This window comes from Alligator sinensis, unplaced genomic scaffold (assembly GCF_000455745.1).
Source record: "Alligator sinensis unplaced genomic scaffold, ASM45574v1 scaffold829_1, whole genome shotgun sequence".
NCBI lineage: Eukaryota > Metazoa > Chordata > Crocodylia > Alligatoridae > Alligator > Alligator sinensis.
Genome location: NW_005842399.1, coordinates 547,506 through 563,928, shown reverse-complemented (window position 1 = coordinate 563,928; position 16,423 = coordinate 547,506). Strand labels below are relative to the sequence as shown.

General features: G+C 50.8%; 1 protein-coding gene across 2 annotated transcripts in view; it reads right to left on the bottom strand.

Annotated features, from left to right (window-relative positions):
* The window catches only part of RALGDS (ral guanine nucleotide dissociation stimulator), a 73,488-nt gene extending 57,283 nt beyond the window's left edge, over nt 1-16,205 (bottom strand). Inside the window, exon 1 of one of the 2 annotated variants that reach the window (XM_025211285.1) lies at nt 15,812-16,205. In XM_025211285.1, the coding sequence (XP_025067070.1) occupies nt 15,812-15,940 (129 nt within the window). In that variant the 5' untranslated portion in view covers nt 15,941-16,205. The remainder of the gene's footprint in view (nt 1-15,811) is intronic. The other variant, XM_014522802.2, reaches the window with a different exon arrangement.
* Nucleotides 16,206-16,423: the final 218 nt, after the last annotated feature.

The window sequence follows — 16,423 nt, the reverse complement described above, 5'->3', positions numbered from 1 at the left end:
GCAGGAGCTCCAGAGAAGAAGGCTGTCATGCTGACAGTGAGAGAATGGTCTTTTAGGTGCTAGATAAATAGAGAAGGATGGAGAAGAAGAGGGAGCAGAGACAAGCCTGGGGATAGAGTTGTTCACATCAAGCCATACCCTCAGTTTGCATAGATCAGGGTAGTTCCACTCAAGTCAGTGGGGTTCCTCGGATTTACCAGAGCTGAGGGTCTGGCACATAGCTTTTTACCCAAGTTACTTTGTCATTTTCCCACTGCAGCCGTTCTGTGAATCGAGTGAGGTCATTTACAGAAGTTCGTGGACAGCAGATCGATCGGGTGGTTACAGGAACTGCCAGCTCCTTCCCACTTCACAATGCACAGAGTTCAAGTTGCTCCAACTGCAATGATCCCACTTGTTCAGCTGAACGCTGGCAATGCGGCTCATCTGAATGCAGTATTGCTCTGTTGCAGCAGAAGGAAGAACCTTCCAACTGACTTCAACTCCTGCAAGTGAAAGCTGTTTGCAGGGGCAGATGTGTACGGGGGTCCCTCAGCTGGGCACGGTCCACTGTCCTTCCCAGTGTCCCTGAATCCTCAGAGAAGGACTTAGAGATGGAATCCAGCCTATTGGCCCTTGTGGGTGGACCTATGGATTGTGGACGTCACATGCTCTAGATACTACCCACAGATACAAAATAAAGCAGTGGAAGGAAAAAAGGGGTTTGATGCAAAGAGCCTCTCTGATGCCTTGCACTAGGATGGTCTGTATTGCCAAGACCCATCCCAATGCAATTTGCTTAATGAATTTCCACGTTAGCGCTGGTGAAAGGTGATGTGTCAGCAGCCCTGGAGGATAGGCCCTATGGGGAGAGACTTCGGGAGCTGGGCTTGTTCTGTCTGGGTAAGAGGAAGCTGCAAGGTGACTTGATAGCAACCTGCAAATATGTTAGGGAGGGGGGGCAGCAGGATCTGGGGGAGCAATTCTTCAGGAAGGCACCCCTTGGGAGGACGAGGACCAATGGTCACAAACTAACAGAGGGAAGATTTAGGTTGGACATAAGGAAGAACTTCTCCATAAGGGTAACTAGAACCTGGAACACACTCCCGGCAGAGGTGGTGCAGTCGCCATCCTTGCAGGTGTTCAAGAAGAGGCTGGATAAGCACTTTGTTGAGCTAGTTCGAGCTCTTCAACTTCCTGCCTATGGCAGGGGACTGGACTTGATCCCTTCCGGTCCATTGACTCTATGACTCTAAGGTGATGTCTTCTCTTACCCACTGAACAGTGTGGACAGCTTCATCGTGCCCTGTTCCAGCTGGACCAAGTCCCATCTTAGCCAGGGGTGGGATAGGTGGAAAACTGGCAGCAGAGCAACTATTGCCCCAACTGGGGCAGCCTCATGCCCGTCTCCCTGGGTTCTCTAAAGGGAAGGCCTGGCCCTGCTCTGCCGAGACTAAACCGAGGAGGGCAACAGCCTCCTGCCTGCAACAGCTCATTACTGACTCTGCTGTGCACATGACTATAGGAAACAGATGTGGCTCTAGCAACTGTCGGGTACCTAAGAGATGGAGAGGAAACCAGCGTGGGCAATGCATCTCTTGTGGGGGAGGAGGTTTTATGCGGGCAGTGCAAGGCAGGTTGCTGCAGAGATGAAGAGCCTGCAAGCGCACTAGGTAGCAGTGGGGAAAGGAGGTTGCCAGGCTCTGTCGAGAAGGGCCAGGAATGACAAAGGGGCAGACAGGCTCAAACCCAGATGCAACCCGTGATCTGTCCCGAGGGCACCGTCCCCACCCCTGACAGATGCCAGATGGGTGCAAATCCTTTTCCATCCCATCGGCAGCACTCACGCCAATAAATCCTTGTTGAAGCGCCTGGTGCTCATTCAGTTTGTAATGCATGTGCTGCTGGGACTGGCATGGCAGCAGCCTTGTTTTACTTATTTACGCACTTGGCAAACAGGCAAGAGGCACTTTTTCTGAGACACCCCCGGGGCATCTGTCTCCTGTGAATGTGGTCATACCACCAAGCTGAGAAGGTGCCCATTCACCACCATGCATCGCCCCCCTCTGAACAAGAGAAAACTCCCACTCAGCCCAAGGAGGCCTCCCTGGTTCAGAAACCTGAGCAAAAAGATACCAGCAGGCGACCAGGAAACCTGGACTATTTCAGACCCCAAGACTCCACAGCGGAAAGTCCCTTGCAGAGAGCAGCCTTTCTTAACCAAGAGCAAACAAAGGGATTGTCTGGGATTATTAATTACATTCGTATTTAATAGGATTGGCTAATGTTTTCAAAGTGCTTTGAAGATGAAAGGCACCAAGAGCTATGAGGGGTTGTTCTTGGCATTTGCTGCAGATGATTTTTGCTGAGTCTTGAAAAAAAAAAAGAGGAGAGAGAGAGAGATAGAGAATGTGCGGCCTGTTCAACATGCTGCATGCCACTGGTCCATCTCCCTGCTGCTCCAGGGGCTGGAGGAAATTCATTAAAAAAATAACCATCCTGCCCATTCACACAATGGAACAAGGCAGGCCTAAAATTTGCAGCACAGGTACAACCGAATGTCTGATGAGTCGCATCCTGCTCTCATCTGCTGGCTTCACGGCGCTCCTTCCGGACTTACGTTCCCGGATGCAGGGACAGCATTTGTCCTGGGTCATCTTTTCTGCGGTTTCTATTTTTCTCCAACAAACAGACCACTTATCTCACAGGAGTTTGGTGCTTGTTTGGCTGGGAGGGAAGGGAGAGGCTTTGCTGATCTGAACCGTAATCTTTATCAGGAAACGGTCCCAGTTTTAAGCTTTTGGCTCCACCCTCCAGATAACATCTACAGCGCGCTGGCTGTGGAAACGAAACAGCTCTCAACACAAACATGACAACGTCTTTGATTCATTACCGGGCTCTTTGCGACTATCAATTCATCCAAACCGTCTACACGCTGCTTAAATCTACAGTCAATCCAAGCCCACGCTCAGCTCCACCGCTTCGCGTGTCAGTCGATTTTTCCACTCTGCTCATGTATGTGGAGTAAAAACCAAGCAGGCATAAATTGCAAAGCGAGGCAGGGGGCACTTACAATACATCTACCCTGTGTCCCCTTGGCAAGCCTAGGAGCACCCCTTCAAAGCACAATCCCTGCACTCGTTTCCTCCCAGAAACGAATCAATTGGGCAGCACAGCTGGCTTACAGCAGCCCTGAGGGCATGCCAAGCAAAGCCCCCCAAGACAGAGGAGCTGAGAGGGGCACTGGGCATGACGCAGGGCCACACAGCTAGCCACGTGGCCAAATTTCTGATGACTGGTGCATGTGGGGCAGAAGCAACTGGGGCGTGTGGGCTTCTCAGCAGCTCTCCTAGGCTCTTTGCTGGCAGTGTTGACATGGCGCCAATGCTGATGATCACACACACACACACACACACACACACACACACACACACACTCTCTCACTGTGTCGCAGCCCCGTGATGTTCTGGGTCCCAGTGCCAGACCATTCTGTAACCAATGCAGTACTGAGGACACTGAAGTGTGACCAGCAAGCCCTGGGGGAAGGCGCTGGCCTGACAGCCCTGAAAAATGAGTTGTGCATGCAGAGCAGAGGTGAACGCGTCTCCCACACTGGCTCCGCCAGGCAGGAACAGTCCGGAGCGGAAAGGAGCACCTGCATGGGCAAGCAGGTGCTGTAGTTTAGTTTCTCTGCTCATTCCCTGGTGGAAAAACTTAAGTGTATTTTACCTACAGACAGGGAACGTGACAAAACTCTAGCTGGCTAGCTCCTGGGCTACCACGAGTAGTGTGTGGCTCTCTGTGCGTGTTTTCCCTCCATCTCTCTGTGCAGTGGGAGGAATGGCATTTCCACCTGGGAGTCTGGTGGGGAGTAATTAGCAGACACCGACACGACACTTCAGAAGCTGCAAAGTGCTGCCGACAGTAAGCGCAAAGCAGTAAATTAATAGCACATTCCAGCCGTTCTGAAAACATTTCTTGTATGTGCCAAAGGGCGACATTAAACCCCAGGTTCCCAGGGCTGCTGCCAGCTTCTATGCTTAAGGCTGAACTGGACTCAGTACTGAATAAATATAGCAGAGAAGCATCCCGCACCAGGGAGAACATGAACCTAGAAGTCTTTCCCCATCTCCCCTTCCAACTGGGAGTCTGGATCAAAGGTCAAACTAAGCTTTTATCTGCATCTAGTTTCCAATGTGCCGTGAAAAACATATTAAAGGAATAAATTAGCATGTGAAATGTAATTTAACTAATTAGCTCATTTGAGCAGGGCACGTTTGCTAAACTCTTTGAAGTCAAACCTGCTGTACACACAGCTACATCTGAGAGAGAAGGGGGAAGAAAACAGAGAAGCTACATCTGAGAGAGAAGGAGGAATGAAAAAGAGAGAGACCCCCTTCCAGGTCTTTGGGGTACAGAGAGAAACAAAAAGGTGGGGTTTAATGAAGCATCAAGGTGACAAAGGAGCCCCGTTCAACACCTGCTTTCAGAGGAACTGTGCTCCCTAGCCACTTAAGGGTGGTCAACAGGCAGATGATTTTACCTATTACACCAGTACAATGCTAATGGCATAGTTAAACAGTTCTACTGGCTGTAACCTCACCAGTATAGGTCCTGATATGGGGGTGACTTCTTTTGGTTTAGCTCAACCCCCCTCCAAAGTGACATCCATTTGTCTGGAAAGAGACCCCTTATGCCAGAATGTGTGCCCACCTGGGAAACAACACCAAGAGGAGAGACAGTGACTTCAATTCATACCTTCACTTCTCCCCAAGTTGCTTGTGGGAGATTCCACTCCCTTTGCCCTCATCCACACGTGGAAGGTTTAGGAGTCCCCACACAGGAAAGCTGCCCTGGTTTAGTTATTAATGAACCCGGGTAGATCCACTTCATTGCACAGAATGAGCACGGGGTGGGCAAGGGCAGGTGGCAAACGCTCTGGCTGAAATCCCAGCCCCACTGATGGCGCTGGGGGTTTCAGAAGGCTCAGGGAAATGCATGATCTAAGCAGACCCAGAGAATTAGGCTCCATGCTCAAAATGAGCTGCCTTCCAGATGCGTGATGAATGATCTCCACGACTTACGCCAACCTCCAAAGTGCTCGGTCAGGTCCCGATGAAGTCACTAACCAAAAGCTCCCAATGACTCCTGTGTAGCCAACCTCTGGCCCTCAGATGACGCCTGTCTGTGTGCAGCTGCCTATTGCTCTCTCTATGTACAGACCTATGCATATGAACACAGTCGCACAAAGGGAAGGAGCTAGACGTGCTCATGTGCAGGGAAAGCTATCTTGAGTAGGATGAGGGGCAGGGGGATGGGGTGCAGAAAAGAGCTGTCACTAAATAAAGTGGGATGGGGCAAGAGCCACGCAGCCCCAAGCCCCAACCCCCTCATCCTGATGGGATCAGTGGGATTTGCAACACACTCCGATGTGCCTGGAAGATGCTGCAGGTCCCTGGATTTCAGTGCCTCACAGGGCAGCCCCCCCTCACTTGGCAGGCTGTCACAGACAGTCAAGCAGAGATGAACCCACGAGTCAAATCCACTGTGCACAAGTGGGATCTCAGGAGTCTTCACCAGAAGACTATGCTTCACATCTGAAAAGCGCCTCCTGAGAACCTCGAGCACGGCTCCTATCTGGCACTGTCTCCTCTCACCCTCCAGGGACTTCCCAGTATCACTAAACTCCCCTTCCTCAGCACCCTTCACTTCTCCTATCTCTTTGGGCACTTGTACACATTTTGCGTTGTTTAGATGCACGTCACAGAACGGTGCCAAAAATCACCATTTTGCTAGGCTAATCGCGTCTGAAAATACACCTTGACGTCTTTTGCCACCGCTGCTGCGAGAACCTGGTCCTCTGCAATTCCCAGGGGTTAAGAGGGGTCCCTGTCTCTTCCTGCTTCATCAGATCTTGTTCTCTTTTGCTTCCCCCCCTTAATTGCATTCTCCCTCAGTTCTTGTCCTCCGCAACGGCGCACGGTAACTATCAAACACCCTGACGACTCATAGTAGTAAGGGTTAGAGAGAGGACTAGAAGTCAGGCTGCTGTGAAACTGCACTGTCCTGGGAATGGTCACATACCACCCGAAGGGACTACCTGCATCACACTGCATTTTATCAGCCATTAGACTATAACACAGTACTGGCATGTCTGGACGGCACCGTACTATAGTGCCTTGCTTTGTAGTGGCGTATATCACTCAACTGACTGCACTGCAAACTAGTCATGGGGTAAATGAACTGCACCACATTGTACTGCGCCGCACACAACGCTATCATTAGACCAGGACATGCTGTGCCAGTCTTTCCCAACCTTGTGGATTCCAGCTGTCTCTCTGGTTGCGGATACTGCTGGCTCAGCGAACAAAACGGAACATCATAAATTTCCATCATATTCAGGAATTACAAGAATGCCACACAAGCCACTTTGTGTCACTTGCTGTACTCGGTACACTAACTTCCCCATTAGATTTGCTTTCACAGACACAAAAGTCATTACTCTTCTTAGCCAAGTTTTCTCATTTCTCTGAAATCAGCTCCCATTTTGCCTTTCTTGCTTTTCTGGGGGTGGATTTTGCAAGGTTTTTTGCTGAGCTGTGGAAGGCAGGGACCGACCGATAGCATTATCTGCAACCAGGGAGGGTAGGCAGCAAGCAAGCACACTTCTTGCTCAACCCTGCCAGTACCACTCCACCTGACCTACAGCACAATGCTATGGCAGCCTAAGGGGCTAGATTACGCCGGGTGGGAAGCCATGGGTTCAAGTGACTGCGTAAGTGCAGGTGCCAGTGGTTTAATCTGAAACTTTAGAGCAATGATTCTCAACCAGGGTGCCACAGCACCCTCGAGCGCCTTAAGATCCTTTCAAGGTGCCACACAATGTTAGTGCTGTTAGGCCCACAAATATGGTTCACAAGTTAAACTCAGAAGATTTCAAATAAGAATCCACAGTGCTAAAAATGTTCCGACCTGTTGTGGTCTTTCTGAGTTCTTTTCAACAGAAAAAATTGCTCTGTTATTTTTCTGCAGTCAAAAAACAAGTGAAGATGAAGAGCTGACGTTTTCCTAGAGGCGCCTTGACTCTACGAAAACTAAAAAGGTTGAGAACCACTGCACTAGAGGCAGTAACGGCCTTGAATGCGCATTGCTTTGGCCTTAGAATAACCTGCAAGGGCAGCGGTCTCTTGCAGCGGTCTTAACATTTGGGCAGAGCAGACAGAAGCCATGGGTAGGCGGCTTCATGAAATCCTGATTGTTGAAAAACGATACCAAGACCTTTCTGAAAAGGGTTTCAAAATAACCACCTGCCCCCGGCCACCACAAGACAGAGACCCATGCCCCAGAGCGGCCAGGTGACCAGGGCACGCACCTAGGACGTGGGAGAGAAGAGGACAGACTTGAACCGGGGTCCCTCCCGTACTCAGCCAGGGCTCGGACCACCAGGTTCGCAAAGGCTCTCCTTCCTTCCCCCTGGGTTTCTCTACGGATAGCTTTGTCCAAACTGGTACATTCCCATCTAAAGTTCTGGTTCTGACAGATCAGGACTTTCTGCTGAAAAAACCCTTTGGAGCCTTGTGAACATGATTAAATTACCTTTCCCAACCCCCAACCTGGGAAAGAGGGGCTATCGATCCCCATTCTAATGACTGCAAACTGGTGGGGCAAAAGTGCCCTGCCTGAGGTCACAGAGTAGGGACTCTGGGAATCCACAGCTCCCAGTCTGCCAGGCCTGTGCGCCAACCACTAGATAACAGTTCCTCTGTAGCTGGGCACTCTGTACAGGTGAGGGAGCCTCTCCAGTTTTGCCTGCCCCACCAGCTGGCTCCAGGGTAATGGGGACAGTCCCACTTCTCCAGGAGAGGCATTGGCAGGAGAGATTTTGCCCTGCTCCAACTCTGGTGCCGCAATAGAGGCTTGGGTGAAGCCGCAGGGCAGGAACCTGTCCCCATTCAGCGAAGGGCCATGAGTACAGCTCTGGCTTTCATTTTTTAAGCACACATGAAGTCAATCGTCTGTCTCCCCCCTTCCCCTCCCCAGTTGGCGGAGGAGGCCAAGCTTGGAGCTGGGCCAGGAGTTCCCACCAGAGACAAGAGAGGGGCTGCATGACGTTATCCCCAGATGGGCCTGGGCAGATCGCTGCAGCATACCTGGAGAATGATGTGTTCTCTTGGCTGCAAATCACACCGAACAAACTACTAATCAGAGCCAGAGATGCAGGCCGCAGCAGGATGGGAGCTCTGCTTCCCAAGCTTCAGGCCGCCCTTTTCATGTCTCCTCCTGGTGCTGTGTCCAGTTGTCCCACTCCAATCCTTCCAGCGTCCAGGCAGCCTGGCCAACTTCTTCCCAGATCCCCGCACTTAGGTCTCCTGCTCCCACCTGCATCAGTCCTGTCTCTGTCAGTCCTCTGCACACCCTGAAAGTTTGCACAGCACCTGCTGGTTACCCCCCAGAAGGGACATGGAAAGTATTTGGCTAATAAACAGGCTCTGCCTTCTGTTTATAGGTATTTTTTCACCCATCACAGACATGCAGCCAGCTGTAGTGTGAAATGTGGGTGCTACAAGGAGGAGAGCGGCTGGGACGGGGGCTGCAGCGTCCTGAGAGAGGGTGGGCAGTCTGCTTATGAGCGAGGCTGATTTTGCAAAAGGATCTGTGTAGCCACTGCAAGGACAGGAGTGGTAAAAAAGGATCATCCAGTACCAGAGAGATTTCCTGGCACGCCGGGGAGCTTCTGGGAAAGGGCAACAGGCAGGCTAGGTGTGCATGACTCAGCCTCAGGGTTGTGTGCTCGGTGCTGTGGCAGCACAGGCTGAGGCCAGCAGTGCCAAGAAAGATGTGGCCTCCCTTTCTGCATTTCTCTCCTCTTATCTCTCCCTCCCCCTGACCATTCTGCTGTCCCTTGCTAGCAAGTTCGGGAAGCAGTTCTGGGCTGGGGCCAGCCCACTGCGGTGTTATGCCGGCGTTCATTCATTTGCCCGGTGTTTTCAACTATATCTGGATGAATTTCAGCTCTGGGGAAGCAAAGAACCAGTTTTCAGCAACTAGTGCCCTATAAAGCAAAAACAGGTGCAGGATGTGTTCATCCACGCAGCTCTGCCCAACACCCCGGAGCCCTGACCTTCAGCAGCCCCTGCTGTCCCTCCCACCAGTGCGGCCAGCGCCCTTTGGGAACTGTGCAGTTTAATGCTACAAACAGAGATGCACTGAGGACTATGTGAACAGGTTCGTTTCATGCTTGCAAGATGAATTTTGGACTGTAGCTGTGTCAGAAGTGGGTGGAAGAGACTGACGGAGCAAGGGATGAAGGTGGGACAAATGCTCTGGGAATGAGTGCCTATGAACAGTCCTCAGAAATACTTCTTTTAAATGGGGAGCCTGCAGTCTGAAACCTCCTGGGGGCTGGGCATGGAGGTGAGGGATGTTAAAGATACCCTCTCTCCAATATCCAATGCTTCAAAATGTTTCCAAATCCGCTCAAACCAACTCCATGGAGAAGGGGAAGCTGCAGAAGCCAGTGTGCCTTTAACCCCCGGCACACAGGGAACACCAGGGCAGGCAGCTCTGGCTGGCTCTCACCAGGTTAAACCTCTCAGTGCTGGCACAGATGTGCAATGGCGCTGCAAGGAGATGGAAGAGATAAGTATGCATGAGTGTGGAAAGGCAGGCAAGGACTCATGAACTCCTTCTGACCTGTGGACCAGAAAAGGAGAGAGTGTGCTATTTAGATTGTGCAACTGGAGCTTCCACGCTGGCACAAGAGGGAAAAGCAGTTCTGGATTTCCCAACTGGAGTTTCCACTGTGGCATGAGTTTTGTCAGCAGACAAGATGCCAGCCCTGTGGGCAGGTGTGACCGAGAGCATGCGTGTACCAGATTGCTCCCCACCTCTCCAGGGTAGACAGGCAGAGCTAGTATTTCCCATGCTAGCAGGGAATGGGGGAGGATTGGACAAGTTTATGTACAACAAGCCCAAGTCTGTCCCCAACCTGCAGATGCTAATCCTTCTATTAAAAAAGGCTGCACAGTCTGTTCCCAGACACTGCCGGCTGACGTTCCCCCAGTGGGAATCCAAGTACTCTGTAGTAGAAGCACGAAGGCCAAGAAGCCGGGAGTGCCATGGTTGCCATGTAGGTGACAGAATAGGAGATTTATGGGAAAAAGCCAAGCACAAACTATACACTATACAGTGAAAACCTCAAACATAGGTGCTTATGGGGATACTGGGACAGAAGCTGTGGCCATCCTATTTATCTCAGGTCCTCTTTTCAATTTGCCAAAGTAATTTTGAATCCTAATCCTGTTCTGCCAACCCCAGGCAGCTTGATGTTTAATTCAATATATGTACACTCCACTACAACATCCAAGTCATCAATGAAAGTATTCCACAGACCTCTATAGAAACTCACTTGATACCTACTCTTCCCAGCTTGGCACTGAGCTACTAGTGACTATTCTTGGAGCACAATCCTCCAACCAGTTATGGACCCATCATAAAGCACTTTTACCTAGACTGGGTTTTCCTAGTTCAATCGTAAGAAAGTTGCAGGCGGCAGTGTCAAAAGTTCTCCTGAAGTCAAGGTATATTGCATCCACTGAGCCTTGCATCTGTAAGACCTGCTGCCTCGTCAATGAAGGAAATATGATTCACCGGACACAACTTGTTCTCGACAAATCCATGCTGGCCATTACCCACCTCCTCAGCCTGTATGTACTTGCAAATCTATTCCTTACGCTCAGGTATCTTTCCTAATATGGAAGTTAGACTGAGCGGTCTGTAATTCCCTTGGTTTTCTTTCTTTCCATTGCTAAAAGTGAGCACTGTGTATGCTCTTTTCTAATTGTCTGGGACCTCACCTGACCTCCAGGAATTTTCAAAGCAAGAAGCCGATTTGCTCTGCAGTTCCTTCCACAAGTTCCCCGAGTACACCAGGATGAATTACACATGGATCAGAAAACATCCAGCTTATCTAAGCGACTTGTAATGTGTTCTCCTCCTGCTCGAGGCTGAGGACTTGCCCTCTGTCCATGAAGCTACTTGCGCTGGTCATCTGACAGGTGACCGAGGTCACTGAAGAGCTCTCGGTCCAGCCTAGCAGGCCTCTTGCTATTCTTCCAATCCTTCCTTTGCATTGGGCTAATATCTTTTTGTCCCAATAGTCGTGTGCCCATAATATTGTCTCTTTAAGGAACAACCAAGTCCTCTGCACTTGTATCCATGACTCCTGCGTCTTATGAGATCCTGCCTACTAATTTTCTGAGTTAGTTAAAATCTATTTTTCTGAAGGCCAAAGTTTTAGCTTGCTGTTCTCCTTTCTCCCCTCCCTTAGGCTCATGAACGCAACCATTTCGTGCTCAGTCACTATGTCACCTTCCACCTTCAGGCTCCCAACTAATTCCTCCCTACTAAGCAGCAATTTGAAAACACAGGCCTAAAACTGGCTTCCTGGGCTACTGGTTCTAGTCCCCTGCATTTGCAAGCCATCATTTATCCCTCGATTCCCCAGAATCTCTGCTTCAAACCCTCACATGCAACTACAAGATACCAAATACCCGAAACACCAAGAACAGCATACAGCACGCAGCATGCCAAAGGTGAAAGGAGGAAGACAAGGGCACTGCTAATGCCCAGTCATTGCAGTAACAAGAGAGGAATTTGTACTGGAAAACATCCTAGGCAAAGGACCTGACCTGCACTACGGAGGAAGGCAAAACCCCCAATTATCATTGCCAGTATGATCTAGGGAAAACATTCCTCCTTGAACACAACCCTGGCTCTCAGTTTAACCCAGAGCAGAAGAACACGACCCTTAGGCAGGAACCTCTGTTTTTTCTAAGCATCAGTAGGCACATCCTCATTCTCCAGTCAAAACCCTCTGCCCTAGCTGTGGCCAATGCCCCAGTGCTTCAGAAGGAATAAAACCTCCAGAATACAACAATACATTTTCATGAATCATGATAAGAGAAAATTCCTTCCCAACCCCTACTGGCAACTACCAGAAGCCTTGAAACATGGGATTATTCAACAGCTACCATGCTGCTGGGATAGAGATTTCCCTCAATATCCCAGCCAAGGGACTGCAAATAAATTATTCCACAGACTGTGCACACTGATCAAGGAGTCACAGCTCCCAGTCCCATCACAGCTGCCTTGTCATAAAAAATTATGCAGATCAGTCATAAAACAATTCAGTTCTTTGCCTCCACCAACAGTTTTCTCCACCCTGTGACAAAAACTGTCTCCAGTACACTCCAACACAGGGGTGGGCAATTTTGGGGTCCACAGGCCACATAGGGAGTTTTGGTGAGCTGTTGCAGGCTGGGTCAGCATCACATCCCTCTACACACCGCCCCACCGCACACAACAGTTCACCAAAACTCCTTAAGTGACTCTGCTCTGTGCTCAGCCAGGCAGCTGGGAATGGGGCAGGATGGGCAGGTGGGACCAAGGCTGAGATCAAGGGGTGGTGACAATGCAGGGCCAGGGTGATCCACAACCTGCAACGGGAGCTGGTTGTGTGGGCAGGGGCATGTGGGCAGTGGATCATGGCTCTGCCCCAGCCTCAGCCTCATGCTGTCACCGCCCTGTGATCCTGGCCTTGCCTATGTCCCTCTCCCCACCCGCCTGTTGCCCCATCTCGACCACCCAACTGTGTGCCCTGTCCATGCGGGTCATGCCCCAGGGGTGAGTGCAGGGCAGATGGGCCAGGGTCCCTGGGCAGTGGGGCCAGGTTTGATGGCGGCAGAAGCCAGAAGGAGCTGCCACTGTCGGGGCTGCCAGCAAGCAAGTCCAGCCGTGCTGCCCTAGCCCCACTGTGCATCCATGCCACGGCCCAGGCAGCTCCCTGCACCTGGCCTGGGCAGGTCCAAGAGACCCACTGCCAGTTGGGCAAAATCCCTTGGTAGACCAGATCCAGCCCGTGGGCCACATATTGCTCACCCCTGCTTTAACATCTTGAGGGCCAGTCTGTGCACTGTTGCTACCTTCCCAGCAGACAAGACAGCAGGTCAAGACCACCATAACCACCAGGTCCCGGGATTTGGATGCTTTAGTTTATATATTTAAAAAGCTCACCTCCTCTTCCCAGTGCAATTCATGGATTCATAGATGCTAGAGTCGGAAGGGACCTCAAAGCATCATCGAGTCCGACCCCCTGGCAGGGGCAGGAAAAAGTGCTGGGGCCATGTGACCCCAGCCAGGTGCTTGTCTACCACAAATCCCCCCGACATTGCCCTTTCTGATTTTCCTCTCCGATCTCACACCAGGGACTACCAAATACAACCATGACCCACTTCATACAAAATCTCAGAACAAACACATACATCTTCAATATACATGGAAGCACTTCCTTCCTTTTTCCCCGCATGTCCTTCCTGAATCCATATCCATATTCCAGTCAGATGAGCCATCCCACCAAGTCTGTTATTCCAGTCATGCAATAAATTGGGCAGCATAGCAGACTTCCCATTCTTCCTGCTTATTCCACACACACCTAAATTAGGCATCCTAATTGACTGTTTTCCCCATTACAACCTCATTAAAATTTCCCCATACAAACGCCTCTACCTCACTGGCCAGGAATTAAACCCAGGCAGCTGTTCAGAAGGCAGTACTATCCCACCAATGCACCCAAAACCACGAGGGTATGCCATGGCACTCCATCCAACATGCGCCCAGCTGCTGACGGCTTTAATGGAAACAATTCCTAAAACATGTTGTTTCTGTTTTAAAATAAAAAACAAATTTTACTTCCAACAATAAAAACAGGAGCCGTTTTAATGAGCAGAAGCTGTTCCAGCAAAATCCAGGCCAGGGTTTCTTATTCCCCAAGTCAATACCAAGACCCCAGCTCAGGTGAGCAGGGATATCCAGGTCAGGTTTTCTTCTTTGTTATCCTCCATGATTCACCCAGCTAAGAGGGAATCCTCAACCTGTCTGAGGCCAGCCCACAGACTTCCCTAGGTAACGCTGCAATAGCCAGGGATAAATCCAGCGCTGGATCTTCCCACCCAGCAGGAACGGGTTTTGCACGGCAGGAGCCTTGAGAAATGGGCTTCTTCGAGCAGCTTGCTCAGCAGCATTGTACAAGCCCCTGGGTCCTAAAGAGCCTTGAAACACTGCAGAACAACATGCTAGAAAGAACTGTCCCTGAATCCATGGGCATATCAGGTGCTCGGATGCTGCAATGATGAAGGCTAAGGGGCCAGCCAAGTTTCGAGATGTAATAGCAGAAATGCCAGGACAATGGGGCTGGGTGTGAGGCAAGTTGGCTCTGGCTCTCTCACCCGCCTGTACATGTCCTTGCACATGTCTTTCTGCTCTGTCCCATGCTTCTGGCCTCTTCTGGAGAAGCATACCCTGCCCTCAACTCCTATTCATTCAGTGGGAGAAACATGGTGCTAGGCACTGGGCACTCAGGCTCTCTCACACCCACCACATCTCCTGATGCAGTGCACGTTACCTAGCTCCAGCGGGGCCAGCTGGCTGCGCAGCTGCTGTCAGCACCGATGCAGGTATCCTCATTCCTGCAGCAACCGCAGCCAATGAGCAGGTCCTGGCTAAAGCCCCGGGGTGTTGCTAATTATAGACTCTGTGCTAGTCACCTTTATTTATGGAGATGCTTCCCCCCCCATCTGCTGAGCTGGAAGTTTGGGTTCCCTTCCTGCTGGGATTCACCTCCAGCCCTCCTGGCAGGGAGACTGCACCACCAAGGTGCACAAGCTCCTTTTGATTTGCGTGTCCCCCACCCCCACTTATTTTTTTGCGGCCTCTTCAAAGCATTGACAACACATAGGAATGCAACTGGTATCAACAGCACTGGGGCACGAACAGGAAGAGGTTAGTCCTGAGGTTGGTAGGTTGGTTGGTTGATAAATTTAGATTTAAGGTCCCTGCAGCAGAGACACTGCTTCCCACATGGGTATTACCAAGAATCCTGCCCCAACTCAACTCAGGGGCTTTAGACTGCAACAGGACCAGCCTGGAGCCCACATGATGGCACAACATATTGTTGGATCTAACACCACGCATGCCTCTCTAAGCACAAGGGAGATGTAGCTATATCAGGTAATCAAGCAGACCGGTTGGTCATATGGGCCACTTGCTGTGCAATCAGGTCTGGGAAGTACTTGTGCAGTGGGCAGAGTTAAGGTTACCATAGGAACCTTTACTATGAATTTCCTGACTTGAGCACATGTAATAATCTCTGCCTTGATGCTGCATCCAAATAGGATTGTTGTACCCAGCTAAGAGCCCTAAATCCTGCCCCTAGGTTCCCTGTGCCACTGTGGTGTGGCTTGTCTTGAGTCAGAAAAACTAGGCTCTGCCCCATACTGAACAACAAAAGAGCGTAGAAGATAGAGCTCAAAACTGTCCAGCCAAGTCTGCAGCGGAGAACGTAGTTTTGCAGCCAAATTCTGCATAGGAAATTCCACCCCAGACCTGTCCTGCGTTAACACAAAGCATCACACACACACAGGCCGCCCTGTGTGTGTGGGAGGTCTGGGGTAGGACTATCCTGGTGAGCCCCATCTCACGAAGCAACCACCTCCACCTGTTCTAAGTGGCAGGATGAATCTCTTACTCCAGGAATTTAATTTCCCTTCCCTTTCAAGTGCTCTGGATTTTGCAACAGCGAGACACAATCCACCACAAAATGAAGCTATTTGAAGGTGACGGGGAAACTGACTGCTGGAGACTGCACTCGCCCAGGGCAGCTCCAACTTCACCAGAACTTCCCCACTCCTGGGGATATTGCAGACTGGCCGGGGTGTGGTCCAGGCACCTCCCTACCCCCATCCCTTAAGCAGAACACCCCTGGTTTTGTACTCACATCATCGTCTTGGACACTGAGGGGAATATCCAGCATGCACATCTGCACAGGCTGCATCAGCGCCTTCTGCACATTGAACAAAGGTTTCGCCTCCATCTTCCCAACGATGGAGGGATTGTGCTCGCTCATATGCTCTCTTTCTTCCCAGTTCCTAGACTAAGTCCAACCCAGGCAACGAAGCAGATGGGAGATCTTCCTTCGCTCAGTTTTGCCAGCACATCTTGCCAACAGCTGCTGCTTCTGCTGCACTACAAGGGCTTATTTCCTTCCTTGCAAATCAAAGAGTCGAGGAGCCGTACTGAGGCTTTGTGTCCGTGTCTGTAGCCAGCGATGTTCTTGAGATCTGAGAAACAGTCCTTTTCTGCAGGCGTGCCACGGCATGCTCCTTTCCTCCAGCCTCCCCTCCTTTCGCTTACTCGGTGTGATCTACGCTGCTAGCTCCTGCTGTCGCCTCGTACCAGCACGGGGTTTCCAGCCTCATCTACATGCATGGCACTCACAAACCCTGTGCATTGTCTCAAAAGACACAACAGGTCCTGCCTGTTGTTGATTTCTGATTACGATCAAACTGCGCCTGCAGCAGCTACAGCATTTCCCCGTGGCGGTCGAGGC